Source organism: Oryza sativa, chromosome 9 (assembly GCF_034140825.1).
Source record: "Oryza sativa Japonica Group chromosome 9, ASM3414082v1".
Taxonomy (NCBI): domain Eukaryota; kingdom Viridiplantae; phylum Streptophyta; class Magnoliopsida; order Poales; family Poaceae; genus Oryza; species Oryza sativa.
In genome coordinates, this window is record NC_089043.1 from 23,022,592 (window position 1) to 23,041,745 (window position 19,154).

Genomic DNA, 19,154 nt, shown 5'->3' on the forward strand with positions numbered 1-19,154 from the left:
TCCAGCTTGCGCCCAGGAACCCACCTCCATCAGCAGCTCCCGCAGCACCTCCAGTTCCGCCCGCAGTTCCTGCAACTCCAGCTCCAGCTCCCGCGTCCGCTCTCTCCTTCGCTCCAGCATCAGCCGCCAGGGGCCCAGCCAGAGGCAACGGAGGTTGGTTGTCTGCTACTCCCAGTGGCAGCCGCGATCTCAGCAGCAGCAGCTCCAGTGGCTCAGAGTCGGGCAGCGGCGAGACTTATCTGCCAGGGTCCGGAAGTCGCTCAGAGGGACCTGGTGACGAGCAGGAGGACGCCTTCGATTCCACCGACCGCAGGAGCCGTTCCGAGCATTAGGCTCGTTTTCCATTAGTTTACCGACTGTCTAGCTTCTGCTTGTTAGTTTGTGTGTTTAGGTTGCTTGTTTGGGGTTAGTCGACGGTCGATATCATGTGCCTATGATATGGCTGTCTTAATAAGGATTTTTGCTTGCTCTTTAAGTGTTTTAATTCAGATCAGAACAATTGCAGTTTAAATTCCTATGTAATAAAGCTTAGTTCCTGAGCATCTGTTTTTCTTCTTTTCCCCCGTCTGCTTTTCCCTCCAGATGGTCTACACCAGGAATGGTAGCCGCGCAACAGGCGAGGGCAGCAACAGCGAAGAGCGCACTGAGGGTGTGCATCCCAACAGCAACTCCGGCAATGGTCCGCCACCACTTCCCGAGAATCCGACGCTAGCCCAAGTGATGGCACATCAGACACAGATGATGGCAGCCATGATGCAGCAGATGCAGCAGCAGCACCAGCAGATGCACCAGAGGATGCTGCAGCACGCCGAACAGCAGCACCAGCAGTTTGGTCCCCCTCCCCCTCAGTCCAAGTTGCCAGAGTTTCTACGTGTCAGGCCACCCACCTTCTCCAGCACCACCAACCCTATGGAGGCGAATGACTGGCTCCATGCCATAGAGAAGAAGCTGAATCTCCTGCAGTGCAATGATCAGGAGAAGGTTGCTTTCGCCACACACCAGCTTCAAGGTCCTGCGTCAGCTTGGTGGGACAATCACATGGCCACCCGCCCACCAGGTACTGAAGTCACTTGGGCAGAGTTCTGCCGTAGCTTCAGGAAGGCGCAGGTGCTAGACGGGGTCGTGGCACAAAAGAAGAGGGAATTTCGGGCACTTCATCAGGGCAACAGGACTGTGACGGAGTACCTCCATGAGTTCAATCGCCTCGCGCGATATGCACCAGAGGATGTCCGTACCGACGCCGAGAAGCAGGAAAAGTTCATGGCAGGTCTGGATGACGAGCTAACCAACCAGTTGATATCTGGAGATTACGCCGATTTCGAGAGGCTGGTTGACAAGGCAATCCGTCAGGAGGATCAACGCAACAAGATGGACAGGAAGAGGAAGGCCGCTCAGTTCAGGGTACCTCAGGGAAGTCACCAGAGGCCGCGCTTCGCTCCTGGGCAGCAGGGTGGACCTACCACCATGATCGTCCGTCAGTACCGCCCGTTCAACCCTAGCAACTTTCCCCAGGGCGCCGGTGGCAGTCAGACCCACCATAGAGGTCAGTCAAACCGCGGTGCAGCTCCACGCCCACCAATGGCACCGGCACAGTCAGGCCCGCCCGCGCAAGCCAAGAAGGAGACTGGAGCAAAACCAGGGTCCTGCTTCAACTGTGGCGAGCTTGGCCACTTCGCTGACAAATGCCCGAAGCCTAGGCGTGCCGAGCCAAGGTTTATCCAGGCTCGTGTCAACCACGCATCTGCGGAGGAGGCACAAGCAGCACCAGAGGTCGTACTGGGTATGTTCCCTGTTAACTCAATCCCTGCAACAGTACTTTTTGATTCTGGTGCAACGCATTCTTTCATTTCAAAGAAATTTGTCGGGATGCATGGGTTAATAAGAGAGGAACTTAGCACACCAATGCGGGTTCATACCCCAGGGAATAGCTCCACTTCGGTTCAATTCAGCCCTTCTATAACAATAGAAATTCAAAGATCACCATTTCTAGCCAACCTCATTCTTCTCGAATCCAAAGACCTAGATGTCATTCTTGGGATGGATTGGCTGACCAAGTTTAAGGGGGTCATCGATTGTGCGAATCGCACAGTCACCTTGACCAACGAGAAGGGAGAAACCGTGGTGTACAAATCACTAGTCTCACCAAAGCAAGAGGTCTCTTTGAATCAGATTGAAGCGGAAATCCCAGTGGACACCGTGGAGAAGAGTTTGAGGAAATTGGAAGATATACCCATAGTCTGCGAGTATCCGGAAGTGTTCCCCGAAGACCTCACTACCATGCCACCCAAGCGAGAGATTGAATTCCGGATTGACTTGGCACCGGGAACCGCTCCAATTTACAAGAGACCGTACAGAATGGCGGCCAACGAATTAGCCGAGGTCAAGAAGCAGGTTGATGAGCAGCTGCAGAAAGGGTACATTCGACCAAGTACTTCACCTTGGGGTGCTCCGGTCATTTTTGTGGAGAAAAAGGATAAGACGAAGAGGATGTGCGTTGATTATCGCGCACTCAACGAGGTCACAACCAAGAACAAATATCCTTTGCCGCGAATCGATGATTTGTTTGATCAACTGAAAGGAGCTAAAGTGTTTTCTAAGATAGACCTGCGATCAGGCTACCACCAGTTGAGAATTCGGGAAGAGGATATTCCGAAGACGGCCTTCACCACTCGGTACGGGCTATATGAGTGCACGGTTATGTCGTTCGGACTTACCAACGCACCCGCATTCTTCATGAATCTGATGAACAAAGTGTTCATGGAATTTTTGGACAAGTTTGTTGTGGTGTTCATCGACGACATTCTTATCTATTCAAAGTCCGAAGAAGAACATGAACAACATCTCCGTCTAGTACTCGAGAAGTTGAAGGAGCACCAGCTATACGCCAAGTTCAGCAAGTGTGACTTCTGGTCGACGGAAGTCAAATTTCTGGGCCATGTCATTACAGCTCAGGGTGTGGCAGTTGATCCATCGAACGTGGAGTCGGTTACCAAATGGACCCCGCCGAAGACCGTGTCGCAGATTCGAAGTTTTCTTGGACTTGCAGGTTATTACCGCCGATTCATCGAAAACTTCTCCAGAATCGCCCGACCCATGACTCAGTTGCTTAAGAAAGATGAGAAGTTTAAATGGACAGCTGAGTGCGATAAGAGTTTTGAGGAGCTCAAAAAGAAATTAGTATCCGCACCAGTTTTGATTCTACCCGACCAGATGAAAGACTTCCAAGTCTATTGTGATGCATCCCGTCACGGACTTGGATGTGTCCTAATGCAAGAGGGCAGAGTGGTTGCGTATGCCTCGCGGCAGTTGCGTCCACACGAAGGGAATTATCCAACTCATGACCTGGAATTGGCAGCAGTGGTTCATGCTTTGAAGATCTGGAGGCACTATCTGATTGGCAACCGCTGCGAAGTATATACGGACCATAAGAGTCTGAAATACATCTTCACCCAACCGGACCTAAACCTCCGACAACGAAGATGGTTGGAACTAATCAAAGACTATGACATGGGTATTCACTACCACCCGGGTAAAGCCAATGTGGTGGCAGACGCTTTAAGCCGGAAAAGTTACTGCACTGCCCTGTGCATCGAGGGTATGTGTGAGGAATTGCGGCAGGAGTTTGAGCATCTCAACGTGGGAATTGTTGAACACGGGTTTGTGGCCGCTCTGAAGGCATGGCCTACGCTTGTGGATCAAGTCAAAGCAGCTCAAGTAAACGATTCTGAAATAGCAGAGTTGAAAAAGAACATGAGAGTCGGAAAAGCCCGGGATTTCCACGAAGATGAGCATGGCACAATCTGGTTGGGAGAAAGATTGTGTGTACCTGACGACAAGGAACTGAAGGATCTGATACTCACCGAGGCTCATCAGACCCAGTACTCCATTCATCCAGGCAGCACTAAAATGTATCAAGACCTCAAAGAAAAGTTTTGGTGGGTCAGCATGAGGAGAGAAATAGCTGAATTCGTCGCACTCTGCGATGTTTGCCAGCGAGTGAAGGCAGAGCACCAAAGACCAGCAGGTTTACTCCAACCTCTTCAAATCCCGGAATGGAAATGGGAGGAGATTGGAATGGACTTTATAACAGGACTGCCCCGGACATCATCGGGTCACGATTCAATCTGGGTAGTCGTGGATCGACTCACTAAGGTTGCTCACTTCATACCAGTACATACCACATATACGGGCAAAAGGTTGGCGGAGCTTTACCTTTCGAGAATCATGTGCCTACATGGAGTACCCAAAAAGATTGTATCTGACCGAGGGAGTCAGTTCACCTCAAAATTCTGGCAGAAGCTGCAGGAAGAATTGGGGACCCGTTTAAATTTCAGCACGGCCTATCACCCGCAAACTGATGGTCAGACCGAGCGAGTCAATCAAATCTTGGAAGATATGTTGAGAGCTTGCGCTCTTGATTTTGGTGGAGCTTGGGACAAAAGCTTACCATATGCGGAATTCTCGTACAACAACAGCTACCAGGCCAGTCTACAGATGGCACCGTTTGAAGCTTTATACGGCCGGAAGTGCCGCACACCTCTCTTCTAGGATCAGACAGGCGAGCGTCAATTGTTCGGGACAGAGGTATTAGCGAAAGCGGAAGAGAAAGTCAGAATCATCAGGGAAAGGTTGAGGATTGCCCAGTCTCGACAGAAGAGCTACGCGGATAACCGTTGAAGGGAGCTCACTTTTGAGGCAGGGGATTACGTGTATCTTCGTGTCACTCCGCTCCGGGGAGTACACCGCTTTCAGACGAAAGGCAAGTTGGCACCACGCTTCGTGGGGCCATACAAAATCCTGGAACGAAGGGGGGAAGTTGCTTATCAGCTAGAACTTCCATCCAATATGATCGGCATCCATGACGTGTTCCACGTGTCCCAATTAAAGAAGTGCTTAAGGGTACCTGAAGAACAGGCTGATTCGGAACACATTGATATCCAGGAGGACCTAACATACGTGGAGAAGCCGGTTCGCATACTTGATACCAGTGAAAGGAGAACCAGAAACAAGGTCACCCGATTTTGCCGAGTTCAGTGGAGTCATCATTCAGAAGAGGAAGCAACCTGGGAAAGGGAAGATGAGTTGAAAGCCGCCCATCCGCACCTCTTCACCAGCTCCTCCGAATCTCGGGGCCGAGATTCCGTTTAAGGGGGGTAGGTTTGTCACACCCCGAAGTTCTCCTCCCAAGCCAAATTTAATTTGTAAACAACCCCAAGAAAATGCAGGTGCAAATCAAGAGAAAACCCTAAGAAAGTAATGCAAATAATAATCGGATTGGGCATGTGGAATTTTTCTTGAGTTCTACATGTCGAAATTCATTAACAGGATTTTTAGTGGAATTTTCAGAGCTCTAGAAATAACTTTAACGAATTAAAATTGAGCAAGCAATATTTTAATTCCAGGGAAAATCCTTTTTCCTTTTTCTTTTTCTTTTTCCTCTCTTTTTCCTCTTTTTTTTTCAAATGGGCCGTCGGCCCATTTTTTTTCCCTTCCTTCCCCCCCTCCCTGCTGGGCCGGCTGCAGGCCGAGGCCCAGCCAGGCCGCCCGCCGCCCTCCTCTCCCGGGGTCGCCGACAGGTGGGGCCCACCTGTCGGGTCCTTCCCCCACCTCCGGCCGACGCCGCGCCAGCAACCGCCGCGCCCGAAACCGCCGTCGCGTCCACGCCTCCGCCTCCTCCGGGCCACGTCGACCACGCCCGCGCGTGCGCCGCGTTTCCCGCGCCCACTCCCCTCTCTCTCCCGCTCGCGCCCGCGCCCGAGATGGCCGGGATTCGATTTTCGAATCCCGCCTCTCTCGCCTCCCCCACTCCCCCACGTCGGCCGGCGATTCCCGCCTCTCCCGGCCACGTCCGGCCCTCTCTCTCCCTATTTAAGCTCCCCCGTCGCTCCGTCTCGCTTTTTCCCCATTTCGCCTCCCTCTCCCGAGCTCCCCATCGCTCCCGCGCTGTGCGCCCATCCGCCGCCGCCGTTTCCGCTACTCCGGTCGCCTCTAGCCGCCGCTACACTCGCCGCCGCACCGTGCCGTCGCCGCCGTTGGGTTCGCGCGGCCGAGGTCCACCTCGTCCACCCCTCCTCCGTAGAGATTCGCCGCCGGAGCCCAATTGATGACGTCAGCCCTGGAATATATTGCGCAATAAATGATTTAAGGTTTTTCTTGTATAGTAATAAACACAGTGAATCTTCTAAAATTCATAACTAATTCATCCGAGCTCCGTTTAAGCCCATTCAAGTCTCAGTAAATCAAGAAAAATGTGTAGAATCCATTAAAAATGGTTTTGTTCCCTGTTTCAGTAGTCTTATAGCCTGTTTGCAATGTTTGCTTTGTATGTCGCTAGATTCCGATTCCTCCGATGCTCCGGTGTACTTCTGTTTATAAATGCTCGCTTTATGCAAATGAACCACTTCAGCTCTTCTTTGATGATTCCCTGCATCATACCCCTATTCCGGTATGACTTGCTGAGTACAGTGGGTAGTACTCAGTCTTGCTCTATTTTTCCCAACCCCAGAGTTCGAGTATGTGTCAGATGGAGGTGTCTCTGAGGAGTAGGCTTCGTCCGTGCCGTCGAGGATGCCTGTGGAGTGGTGTTCCCACTGCAGTTCTAGTCAAGGCTTAGCTCCTGTTGTCTTTCGTTTTTCCGCTGCATTTATGTAAGACTTTTATGATGTTTGTAAGACGTGGATCTGAATGTCAACATTGTCGTTTGTGTACCCCGGCTGGTCCTGGACGGGGATTTTAATGCACATTCTGCTTGAAATTCTATTCGGGAATTTCTGGGCGTGACACTCCCTGCCTCCACTCCTTGGCTTCTTGTTCAAAAGGCAGAGCCGCTGACGCCGCTGCAGCGCCTCGCCGCCCCCACCTTGACCGCACCCGCTCGCCCCGCGCCAATCCTCCCGTGCTCGCGGTTCGATTTCCACCACACGATCCACCGCCTCCACCACCCTTTGCATCCTCGCCGTAGCTCGTTCTCGCGGCGCCCATGAACACCAGCCGAGCGCCGAGAAAACCGCGGCCAACCTCGAACCGACCTTGCCGCTCCCACTCCGTCTCTATAAACCCCCCCCCCCCCCCCCCCCCCCCGTGCTTCCTCCCGCCCTTGCTTCGTTTCCCCCCCCCCCCCAAGCGGCGGAGCCCTGCCGCCATGGGAACTCCTCGCCGTCGCGTCGAGCTCTATGTCCGGCGACATCTCGCCGTCGCACGGTCCGTCCTCTGCCGCCTTCTCCCTCAACCTCGGTCGCCGTCGCGCGGCCAACCCCGGAGCATCGCCGCCTTCTTGGTCGCCGCGGCCAAGAACGCCACCGCCGCGACCAAGGGCGCCACCGCACGCCTCCGTTCCCTTCCCCGGCACGCCCGCCGTGACGCGATGCCGCCTCGGCATCGCGTTCGTCGCCGTGCGCCGCTGCTCGTCCATGCGCCGCCATCGGCCTTCCCATCCTCAACTCGCCGCCGACGCCATTACCTCCCGTCGGTGAGCTCCCCACCTCCCTTTTTCCGCTGTCCCAGCACTCGCGTAGCTCGCGTCGCGCGTGCTCTGTTTCCGCTGCCGTGCGCAATCGAGAGCCGCCGTTGGCCTCCCTCTCGGCGACTCCTCTAGCCACCGCCGTTCTTGAGTTCCCTCTCTACCTCCCCAAGCCGCTGTTTCAGCCGCCGGCCTCCCCTCTCGCCCTCGCGTCGCGTCGCCCGATCCGCCGCTGCCGCGCTCGGCCACTTCCGCTGTGCCTCCCCTGCCGTCGGCCTCCCTCCTCTCCTTGATTCCCGGCGCCGCCACCTTCCTCGGGCCCCCCTCGACCTCCCCAACCCCTCCCCCTGGCCGCCGACCTTCCTCCTCGCTCCCGCGCCGTGCCGCCCCTCCCGCCGCCGCAAGGCGCCGCCGCGAGCCACAGCCCGGCGACCATCGGGTCCCGCGTCACCGCGTGTGCGCCGCAACCCCATACCGCGTCCACTGAGCCCGAGCGCGCGAGCCGCATCCCTTCCCATCGCGCATCCACGTCGGCATCCCGGCGAGCTTCGCCGCCGCCGCCGGCCGTCGTCACGCGTCGTCTCCCCAATCCGAGCCGTGGAATCGGTTCGCCTTGACCTCCTCTAGCCACCGGTGTTCGTCACTCGCTTCGGCTCGCCGAAGTTCGCCGGATTCCGCCGCGCGCCGTGAGCCGTCCGATGCCATTCCCGCCCCTCCCTTTTCTCTCCCCATCCGACGTGGCTGCCCACGTGGCGTTGACCGGGCCCGCCCCTGCCCAGTCAGCCGGTCAGCCGTCCCCCTCCCCCTCTCTCCCCTGGCTCGTGGGCTTGGCCCATTGGCCAGCCTTCCTCCTCGGCCTAACAAAACAAAGGAAGTTTACTTTTACTCCCTCTTCCGAGTCCGGTGCTCACACACCGAAGAGCTAAAAGTCCGCAATTGCTCCCTCCAATTGCTCCTCTCTCTCTCTCTCACCTTCTTATTGGCCCCACTCGTCAATGAGTCAAAGATAATCTTGAGAATGTCTTTCCAATATTCCACAAATATTTCTCTCTTCTATAAATTCAGTAAATCATTTTATCTTATTCCGTGGGTTAATAAATCTTTTTCCCTTGATCCCATAAATCAATTCTCTATTCCAAAATTTCATGAATCATTTTCCTTATAAATCATTTCCTTTGGTCCCGCACGTCAGAGACGGTCAATAATATTCTTGAGAATATTATTTCTATAAATTTCATGAATCAATCTCCCCTTGTTCCACAAATATCTTCCTTCGCCAGAAATTCTAATTAAACTTCCAAAATTCGTATCTCTCGGTCCAATCGTCCGATTGACCCCGTTCTACTTCCAGTATTTCCGTAAAATCGAGATCTATTTAATGGCACTATTATTTAGTCTAAATAGGGTCTTTTTCTTGGTCTCTTGTTTAGGTTTTTGTCTGTTTGCGCATAGTTGCGGTTACCGGATTTTCGTCGATCGTGGATATCTTGAAGATTCATGAAGCTTCGTGAAGACCCTGAGCAAGGCAAGCCACCCTTGAACATATTGAGCCTATATTTGAACTTAATTATATTGCTTGCAAAATATTATGCATTGATAGGATTACACTTAATTTGTTTGCCCCGTCTGAAAGGCAGACCGGTGGGTCTACCCAACTTGTTGCATCTGATCCTTCCATTGTTAATTGTTATATCATGTTCCCTTGTAACCATCTAGTTGCGCCTCGATATTCGTGCACTCTGTGCGAGTATCGACGGTTGCCTTCAAACTTAAAATCTGAGTAACTTCTTGGGTAAAACTTGGTTTGCAAAAGCTTTGGAAAACCCGACGCCTGGGTCGGTGCCTTGTGAAAGAAAATGAGTTTTAAAAATAAAACTCGCGACACAAGGCCATTCCTGGGCGGAATACTTGTGCGGTCGCATCTAAGGACCGATTCCTTTGGAATTACATCCGAGCATACAATAGTGCGATCACACGGGTGGAATGGGACGCCCCTGGCTGAGTAAATTGCTAATCGGGGGAGCCTTGATGCCGAGAGACATGTGGATTCGCCGGGGTGGTGTCGGGGAGGACCCCTGGGCTTCCTGGCACAGTATGGTCTGGGACCTAACCTGTTGTTGGTCTGGGACCCCTCTCGTCGGCATATGGTAAACCTGTGTCGGCTTTGGAAATGCCTTGTCATGAAAGCCCTTAGGTCACCAGACGTGGCCGTTCTACACGGGCTGGGTGATTCGGGTTAGTAATGTCGTGTGGGTAAAGTGTACCCCCTCTGCAGAGGTTAACAAACTGTTCGAATAGCCGTGCCCACGGTCATGGGCGGATGTGAGGTGATTCCTTAGCATAGTTTTTGTTTTACCCTGTTTTATGAAAAGGTGTTAAGGTTTGGGAAACCTAATGCTTGGGAAGCATTTAGCTGTCCGGGGGACAGTGGGACCGGGTGTCCCTGGAAGTGATTGGTCGTTTGGGGACCACTATTATCGGGAAGTTTGGAAAATTGGTTTGGTTTGGGAAAAACCAGATTTGAAGCCAACTCTGGGAGTTGTGCAAATCTTGATAAATAAATTTGTTACTTCTCACCTCCCGACCAAGCTGAGACTTGTCTCGCTCTGGTTGTGGAAAGCACACACTTAGATTGTTGAAAACTTGAAAACAAAATTGTTTGCAAATAACAGCCTTCCCTTGAAGCCTGCATTAACCACCTAAGTTTCCCTGGCTTGCTGAGTACGAAAGTACTCACCCTTGCTCTATATAAATATATATATATAGTTCCTCCGTCTTGAAGAAAAGATGAAGTGAAGCGAAGATTAGGGTTTCGTCCTGGTTCCCAGCCGTCGCCTGTGGTGTTGGGTGTTAGTTCGTTGGTTCTGCTACTGCTGCTGCTGCTGTTGGTGTTTCCTCGTCCGCGTCGTCGGTTGTATTCTCAGGCTGTTCTGAGCTACAACCTAAGTTAAGGTAAATAAGTCCTCTATTTATTTTAAGGATTGCTATGATTCATATTTGTCACAGTGGGTACCAGCACTATGTCCTAGGACTGGTACCGAGATCGCGGTTTCGTAGGAAGCGGTTCGCGCCGTTTTCCCTACGACACGCTCCTGTCAGGTGCCGTTGTACGGCGGTACCAGATTGGGGTGTGACAGTTAGCCTTCCAGTGGTTCGTAGGCGCCGCTCCAAGCCCCGCCACCGCTCGCCATGGCCTTGCCGCCGTCGGCGCCCGCTCCCGGAGGCCGCCTCTCGTCGCCGGACCTCCACGGCGCCTCCCCACCCCATCCGAACCCAGAAACGAAACCCTTGAGCCCCGGAGATGCTCCCATCCCTTTGAATCGAACCCTCGTCGTCTCGTCGTCGTTTCCCCCTTTGCTCGCCGCCGGTTGCCGCCACCGCGATTCGCCGTCGCCGGCTACCCTCCGGCAAATCTGAGCCGTTGGCTCACTCTCTCTTGTCCTCCTTGTCGTTCCAATGTGCTCCCCGTTGCCCTCGCCGTCGCATGGTGTCCCGGTGAAACTGCCGCCGTCCGCCGTCCATCTCGGCCTCCCCTTCTTCCTCCTCCCGCCGGCCCGCGTGGCTGCCACGTAGGCGCCACGTCGGCGCCACCTCGGCTTTGACCGAACCGAGCCAGTCAGCCGCCTCCTCCCTCCCCCACCCTCGCGCGCGCGGTCCACAGTGCGCCAACCGGCTGCGCGTGGGCCCGCCGCATCTCTGGTCCATCCGGTGCACGCGCGTGAACCGCGCTCACCCGAAACCCTAGTGCCACCCTCATGCGCCGCTCCCACGGTGAGCCGCGCCACTGACAAGCGGGCCCCACTCGGGACCCCGCAAGGTGGACTCAGCCCACCGGCCCTCTCTCTCCCCCACTCTCCCCGCGCCTCCTTGGGCCGCCTCTCCGGGCCGGCCGGCCCATTAGTTCGGCCGAGCCGTGCCTCTCCTCTCGGGCCGCACCCAAGCCGCCCGAGGAAGTCTAAATCATATCCCTCCAATTTCTTTCCAAAAAGGGTTTAATAAATTATTAAATCCTTTTTCCTTTAGACAGAAATTCCTTAATCCTTAGAGAATCCATATCTTCTCAACCGCTCCTCCGATTGACTCCGTTCCACTTCTAATAATTCCGTAAAATTGAGATCTATTTAATGGCACTATTATTTAGCCTAAATAGGGTCTTTTTCTTGGTCTTTTGTCTAGGTTTTCGATTGTTTGCGTATAGTTGCGGTTACCGGATTTCCGCCAATCGCAGGTTTTCTCAAAGATTCGTGAAGCTTCGTGAAGACCTTGAGCAAGGCAAGTCACCCTTTGACCAATTGCTCCTATAATTGGAAAATCATTATTATTTTGTTTGCAACTTGCATTATTAGAATCACACACTTAATTTGCTTGGCCTCGGTTTGCGTGCCAAACCGATGGACCTACCCAGTAGTCGCACTAACTCCTGTAGGTTGTACTACCCTGATTCCTTGTCGCTCCACCCTTGTGGTACTTCGGTATCCGTGCTCTCTGAGCGCGTGTACCAAATATCCCACATACACCGTTGATTGTCGAAAACTTAGGAAATGGGTTTGTGAAGCCTTCAAAACCCGACATGTGGTGTCGGTGTGTTTGAAAATAAAATGAATTGTGAAAACTCGCGATGCGGGAGCCGTGCCTACGTGGCGCTGTCCCGTATTCGCATATAAGGACCGATTCCTATGGGAAACTCATCGAGCATAATCAAAGTGCAATCACAAGGTGGAATGGGACACCCTGGCTAAGTAACTAGTCGGTTCAGGGAAACCTCGCATGCCAATAGTTGGGAACGCCGGGGCGGGGTCGGACAAACCGGGTTCTTGGTAAGGCAAGGACAAGAAGCTTGCTCACTTACCGATCAAGGTGGTTGGAGATAATTTGTGAACGCCTAAAATGGCCTATGTTTACGTGAGGATTTGATCCTTCTATGTGGCATGAGGTATTCCTGGGTCGGCTTGGGAAAGGCTTTGTCGCGAACCTCTTACACCGGCCAGTGTCTGGAGTAAGTTCGTATCTTGTGGGTAAAGTGTACCCCTCTGCAGAGGCTAACTAACTGTTCGAACAGCCGTGCCCACGGTCATGGGTAGATGTGAGGTGGTTCCCGTTGCGTAGATTTGTTTGCCTGTGCTTTGTGAAAAGTTGTTGTGGATTGGGAATCGTAACCAGAATCAGCCTATGTGGCAGATGGATGACCTGAGTGGTCAGAAACGAATCTGTGTGATTCGGGATGTCTGCGGGCATCATAGACTAGGCTTCCCGAGTGGAAGCGGATTGCTTAGCTGCTGGGCAGCTGGACTCTGGGAGTCTGCAAAAATGAAAAAGGCTCTGGGAGCCGCCTAATCAAGTGAAATGGCTCTGGAAGCCGATAAGTAATGATCTGACCCGGGAGGTCGGTACATTACCATTTGAGTTGTTGAAAAGCATCTCTTAAGTCGATTTGAGACGCAAGTCTCTTTTCGACCCAAACTTAAAAAGAAATAAATCACTTAGTGATTTCAAAAATGATTTCAAACAAAGGATTTGCAAAACAATCTTGCCTCTCTTCCAAGCTTGCATTAAACACCTAAGTTCCCGTGACTTGCTGAGTACGAAAGTACTCACCCTTGCTCTATATAAATATATATAGTTCCTCCATCCTGAAGCTGAAGATGAAGTGAATTGAAGAATAGGGTTTCGTCCTGGTTCCCAGTCGTCGCCTGTGGTGTTGGGTGTTAGACCGTTGGTTCCGCTGCTGCTGCTGTTGCTGGTGTTTCCTCGTCTGTGTCTTCGGTTGTATTCTCAGGCTGTCCTGAGCTGTAACCTAAGTTAAGGTAAATAAGTCCTCTATTTATTTTAAGGATTTGCAATGATTCATATTTGTCACCGTGGATACCAGCACTATATCCTGGGACTGGTACCGAGATCGCGGTTTTGTAGGAAGCGGTTCGCGCCGTTTTTCCTACGACACGCTCCTATTAGGTGCCGTTGTACGGTGGTGCCGGATTGGGGTGTGACAGCAGAGCTGGCGGGGTAGCTCGTGCCCTACTCCCTCCTTGCTAATCGATTTAGAGTAGGTACAATAGAAAGCTATATGCCAGCTATAAACACATATCGAGGAGACGAAAGAAGAGAGAGATGAGCAGCGGGCTACAAATTTGTAGCCAACTACAGGCAGCATAGGCTCCAAGACAAAATGTATTTATGACGGGTGGGACCATGTACTAATAGTGTATGAATTGGTTATTAAATTAACTACAAATAATTTGGATCCAGTAGTTGACTATACTATTAAACTTGCTCTTAGGTGCATTCTCCTCCGCTGTATCTACTCGCCAACTCCCTATCATCCACTTTGCTACGAGTTTGCTTTTTCTCTAATTCAACAATTTATCATCCACTTTGCTTTCTTTATAATACGATGTTGACTGTATCAACTGTTTCTTCATTCGTCATTGAATTGGATAATTTAAAATAAAACACTTAAAACACCCTTCACTACATTTATAGTATATGGTTGGGCAATTGATTGACCAACTAACAGTTTTGAAAAAACAAAACTTTTGTGCAGGCTCTTTTACACAATGTAGAAGTTTATGTTTGCGTTTGAGGAATTTTTTTCATTTTTTAAACGATGACAGCTAGCCAGCGGCCAGCAGATTAGCACAATAATACTATGAAAAGACCAAAGTGACGTGACCAATGGCATCATACAGTAACAGCACAAGCACACACTACACGCACTCATTGTTGTACGGCTAAAGAGGTGCACTGGGGCCGACTGGGTATGCGTTGCCCACGGGAATAAACAGCACGACGACATGGGTGCCTGGGTGCACCGATCCATGGGCCCTCCTAGTTCCCACACCCACACACCCACACCCACACGTCAAAGACCCACGGTTTCCAACCGAGAAGATTCATGCGCGGCTGCCCACTCCGCATATTCCGCGTGAATCCTCTGCTCTCCTCGCCCCGTTCTGCCCATTTTGCAGCTATCAACCATCGCAAACCACCGGCCCAGAGCCGCATCATCGTTTGGCTTGGATCCGCATCACTGATTCACTGCACTTCGCCCGCCGTCTGCAAAGTCACCGATCTGTTTGGTACTTACTTGTACCTTTGCTCACATGGTCAGACACGCTATGTTATGCGCCGACTTGCAAAAATTCCACTGCTACGTAGCACACTCACCTATAAATTGCATTCACCCGCTTCACACTTTCGCCAAACAAAACCAACCGAAAACAAACATTCCTCTGATAATTAAGTTATATTATACTTCCAAAGAATCATCGCCATCATGAGTGTGGAGATCCTCGACGGCAAGACGGTCCTGAGCTTCGTGGAGGACGAGGGCGCCTTCAACTCCTCCGTCGACGGCCGCTTCGCCGCGCTCGACACCAACCGCGACGGCCTCCTCTCCTACGCCGAGATGGCCAACGAGCTCATGAGCCTCCGCGTGCTGGACAAGCACTTCGGCGTCGACGAGGCCGCCATGGGCGCCGACGAGCTCGTGGAGCTGTACCACGGCTTGTTCTTGCGGTTCGACCGCGATGGCAGTGGCGCCGTCGACCTGGAGGAGTTCCGGGCGGAGATGAAGGAGGTGTTGCTCGCTGTCGCCAATGGCCTCGGGTTCCTGCCCGTGCAGATGGTGGTCGAGGAAGGCAGCTTTCTCAAGGTTGCTGTCGACAGAGAGCTGGCCAAAGCGGCTTGAAATATACCTCAACCGGCGAGCAAATTAATTTTCACATGTCCATTTACGATTTTGGATTGCTTCTTATTGTTCTTACTTCTTGCATTTGTTGAGCTATACTATGTATCGTTTTGATATTTCAGATGAAAACGGTACATCGATAGAACACTTGAAAAATCCTGTACCATTTTTATTTCTATTTCATTATTATAAATAATCGGAACACGACAACTGATTAAAAAACGAAAATAGTATTTCCTCCTTGTCAAAATATAAGAATTTCTGGGTTTCAAAATATAAAAATTACTAGCTATAAATCTAAACAGCTGCATATCAAGATTCTTGTGAAAAATTATTATATTTTTGAACGGAGTAGTAAGATACAATTGGGAAATTCCATACTATTTTCAACCTTACACGTTGAGTAATTCAGACATGAGACGGGCAAACGCGACACGCGACGAGCCACCATCTTTCCAGGCCATGGCCACGCCATCTCTGTGCGCCTCGACACGCTCTCTAACCTTCCTTCCATGCTCGGACTCCATGACCAGCCTCACCTTCGTCTCCACCTCCTCGGCGGTCACCAGCCCTTCCAGCCATCCCTCCATCTCCACGCCGACGCCCATGTCCTCCACCATGAGCACCTTGTTCATCCTCTGCTCCGCGTACAGCGGCCAGCAGAGCATCGGCACCCCCGCGGTGATCCCCTCTAGCACCGAGTTCCACCCGCAGTGCGTCACGAACGCGGCGGTGGCGCGGTGGCGGAGGATGCTCGGCTGGGGCACCCAGCTGTTGACGACGAGGCCGCGGCCGCTGGTTCTTGCGAAGAACACCTCCGGTAGGAGCGCGTCGAGGTGTTGGGTGCTGGTTGCCCGAACCACCCACAGGAAGCGGTGGCCGGACTTGTCCAGGCCGGCGGCGATCTCCTTCAGCTGCTGGTCGGACTGTTCACATGCGTCGGCGATGCTCCCGAAGCAGAGGAACATGACGCTGCGGTCGGGTTGTCAGTCGAGCCACACGAGGCACTGATGTCGGCTGCTCTCATCACCGGCGGCGGCGGCGGCTTTGTCGACCAGTGGCCCCACGGCGTACACCGGCGGGATTACCACGCCGTCGGGGCAGCAGCGCGGGTCGGCGAGAGCTCGCAGCGCCCGCTCCTCCAGCGACACGGACGTGTTGATCAGGATTCCGTCGAACTCCGCCTTCATGCGCGCACCGGCAAAAATCATGGCCTCGAAATCCTTGTTCACCTCGCTAATCGGCCCAAAAAGGCCAGCCAAGTGAGAAGCCGACATGGGTCGAACACCCAAGAACTCGACAGGACTAGTACTATCTCCTCCCAGATGCTTCTTGAACCCGTCAACAAGCAGAGGAGCCTGCAAGTTAACGGCGAGGTGGCCGGCGTTGGACGGGTAGAACATCAAGACAGGGACTCCCAGCTTCCTCGCGGCTTCATGGGCATGGGCGCACGATGCGTCGATGACCACGGCATGGAGGCCCCGCACGGAGCGGAGGAAGTCGTGGAGGTGCTCGTTGTGGCGTCGCACGAGGTCGAAGTAGTTCTTGAAGAACTGATCGTTGAAGGCGAGCGAGGGAGGGTCCGGGATGCCCGGGAGCGTGTGGAAGGAGATGGTGGAGCTCTTGGAGGAGACGGCGCGGGCGACGGCGGCGGCGAGGTTGGCTTCGTTCTCCATGACCGACGGGTCGATGAGCGCCACGGCGACGGCGTAGCCGTGGTCCAGGAAGACGTCGGCGAGCTCCATCATGGGGTTCAGGTGGCCGACGGCGAGGCCGGGGTAGAGAACCACCGTCTTCTTCATCGCAAACGCACCGACCGGGAGGGTGGAATAGCTCGTCCTTTCTTCGCGGCACTGAAGCGCAACCTCTCGAGTTCTCTGTTCTTACGAGGAACTGATGAAATATGACTATGAGAGAAAGTGCATCCTGATATCCTCATTATGTAGGTTTTCAGGCTTCAGCAAATTTTCTTTCAAAAATTATCGAACGTATACAGTATAACTAGTTGGGCGGCCCACGCAATTACGCGGCTAGCACCCAAACAAAATCATATATTTTTTAAATATGATTTTACTTAAAATTTATTAAATAGCTATCCCATTGTTTTAAGACTTTGAAAGACCAAACCTTATCATTCTCGTCTTTCTAATTATATAGTTTTTAAAAGTCACACCAGTTGCTACCTCTTATGTCATCTTCTTCTTTATTTGCTTACTCGATCTACCACTATTTCTATTCATTCTTCTTTAAACCTTTAAAAATTAGATTTTATAGTTTTTAGAGTTTATTGTCACGTTGGGTTTTATTTTTATAATTTTTAGATGTCCCATCAAACGTTGCCATTATACTCCTCTACGGCATGTCCACTATTTCTTCTCTTTATTGTCATTGAGATTTTAAAAATCAAACATAATTATCGTTTGGGTTCATTTGTACTTTCTAGAAGTCCTGCCAAACCGTCAGCGGCTTTGCCATTGTACTCCTCTACGGCTCGCCCGCTGCCTCCCTTCTTTATTGTCGTTGTGATTTTAAAATCGAACATGATTATTATTGGGTTTTTTTTTTACTTTTTGGAAGTTCCGAACCTTTAAAAATTAGACTTGTAGTTTCATTTTTTACAATTTTTAAAAGTCCCATCAAACGATGCCACTACGCCCCTCTATAGCCCGTCCGCCGCCTACTCTTTATTGTCATTGTGATTCTAAAAATTGAACATAACTATCGTTGGAATTCATTTTTTATTTTCTAAAAGTCCCGTCAACCGTCGGCGGCTCTGCAACTATACTCTTATATACCCCGCCCGCTGCTTCTTCTTTTTATTGTCATTGAGATTTTAAAAATCGAATATGAATATCAATGGGGTTTTTTTTTTTACTTTTTGAAGTCCCGGTAACCGCCTTACTTGTTTGCTTCACGGCCTGCCTGACGTCTCTCCTTTTAATCGTCATTAGGATTCTATTTGGTGTTTTATTAAAAATTTTTATATGTCATATCAACTGCCACCACTCTACACCTTTATAGGCCTGTTACTTAATTTATCTCATCATGTGTTTTAGATGTTCTTTTCTTTCAATAGTCTTTATTTTTATCACAAACTAGCTAGGTGGCCTGCGCAATTGCGTGGCTAGCACCCAAACAAAATCATATATTTTTTAGTATGATTTTTACTTAAAATTTATTAAATAGTTATCTGATTGTCTTAAGACTTTGAAAGACGAAACCTTATCATCCTCATGTTTCTAATTATATACTTTTTAAAAGTCACACCAATTGCTACCCCTTATGTCATCTCCTTCTTTATTTGCTTGCTCGATCTACCATTATTTCTATTCATTTTTTTTGGAACCTTTAAAAATTGGATTTTATAGTTTTTAGAGTTTATTGTCACATTGGGTTTCATTTTTATAATTTCGAAATGTCCCGTCAAACGTTGCCATTATACTCCTCTACGGCCCGTCCACTGTCTCTTCTCTTTATTGTCATTGAGATTTTAAAAATCGAACATAATTATTGTTTGGGTTCATTTTTACTTTCTAAAAGTCCCGCCAAACCGTCTGCGGCTTTACCATTGTACTCCTCTACGGCTCGCCCGCTGCCTCCCTTTTTTATTGTCATTGAGATTTTAAAATCGAATATGATTATCATTGGTTCTTTTTTACTTTTAGGAAGTTCCAAACCTTTAAAAATTGGACTTGTAGTTTCATTTTTTATAACTTTTAGAAGTCCCATCAAACGATGCCACTATGCCCCTCTACAGCCCGTCCGCCGCCAATTCATTTTTTATTTTCTAGAAGTCCCGTCAACCATCGGCGGCTCTGCAACTATACTCTTATATACCCCGCCCGCTGCTTCTTCTTTTTATTGTCATTGAGATTTTAAAAATTGAATATGATTATCAATGGGGTTTTTTTTACTTTCTAGAAGTCCCAGCAACCGTCTTACTTGTTTGCTTCACGGCATGCCTGACGTCCCTCCTTTTAATTGTCATTAGGATTCTATTTGGTGTTT

General features: G+C 50.9%; 3 protein-coding genes across 3 annotated transcripts; 1 reads left to right on the forward strand and 2 right to left on the reverse strand.

The window, feature by feature from the left end:
* Nucleotides 1-14,658: 14,658 nt before the first annotated feature.
* LOC9270116 (uncharacterized) lies at nucleotides 14,659-16,535 on the forward strand. The gene has a single exon (XM_066304170.1). The coding sequence runs from the start codon at nucleotides 14,733-14,735 to the stop codon at nucleotides 15,144-15,146; it is 414 nt and encodes a 137-aa protein (XP_066160267.1). The 5' UTR covers nucleotides 14,659-14,732; the 3' UTR covers nucleotides 15,147-16,535.
* Nucleotides 15,468-16,114, reverse strand: LOC136351811 (chalcone 4'-O-glucosyltransferase-like). Its single transcript, XM_066304169.1, has one exon. It carries the CDS (start codon nucleotides 16,112-16,114, stop codon nucleotides 15,539-15,541), a length of 576 nt encoding a protein of 191 aa, XP_066160266.1. The 3' UTR covers nucleotides 15,468-15,538.
* LOC9272567 (UDP-glycosyltransferase 88B1-like) lies at nucleotides 15,468-16,948 on the reverse strand. The gene has a single exon (XM_066304168.1). It carries the CDS (start codon nucleotides 16,946-16,948, stop codon nucleotides 16,133-16,135), a length of 816 nt encoding a protein of 271 aa, XP_066160265.1. The 3' UTR covers nucleotides 15,468-16,132.
* Nucleotides 16,949-19,154: the final 2,206 nt, after the last annotated feature.

What these genes read in the sequence shown, in the direction of transcription:
- LOC9270116 (XM_066304170.1), top strand. Translation starts at nt 14,733, where the DNA reads ATGAGTGTGGAGATCCTCGACGGCAAGACGGTCCTGAGCTTCGTGGAG.
- LOC136351811 (XM_066304169.1), bottom strand. Translation starts at nt 16,114, where the DNA reads ATGTTCCTCTGCTTCGGGAGCATCGCCGACGCATGTGAACAGTCCGAC.
- LOC9272567 (XM_066304168.1), bottom strand. Translation starts at nt 16,948, where the DNA reads ATGAAGAAGACGGTGGTTCTCTACCCCGGCCTCGCCGTCGGCCACCTG.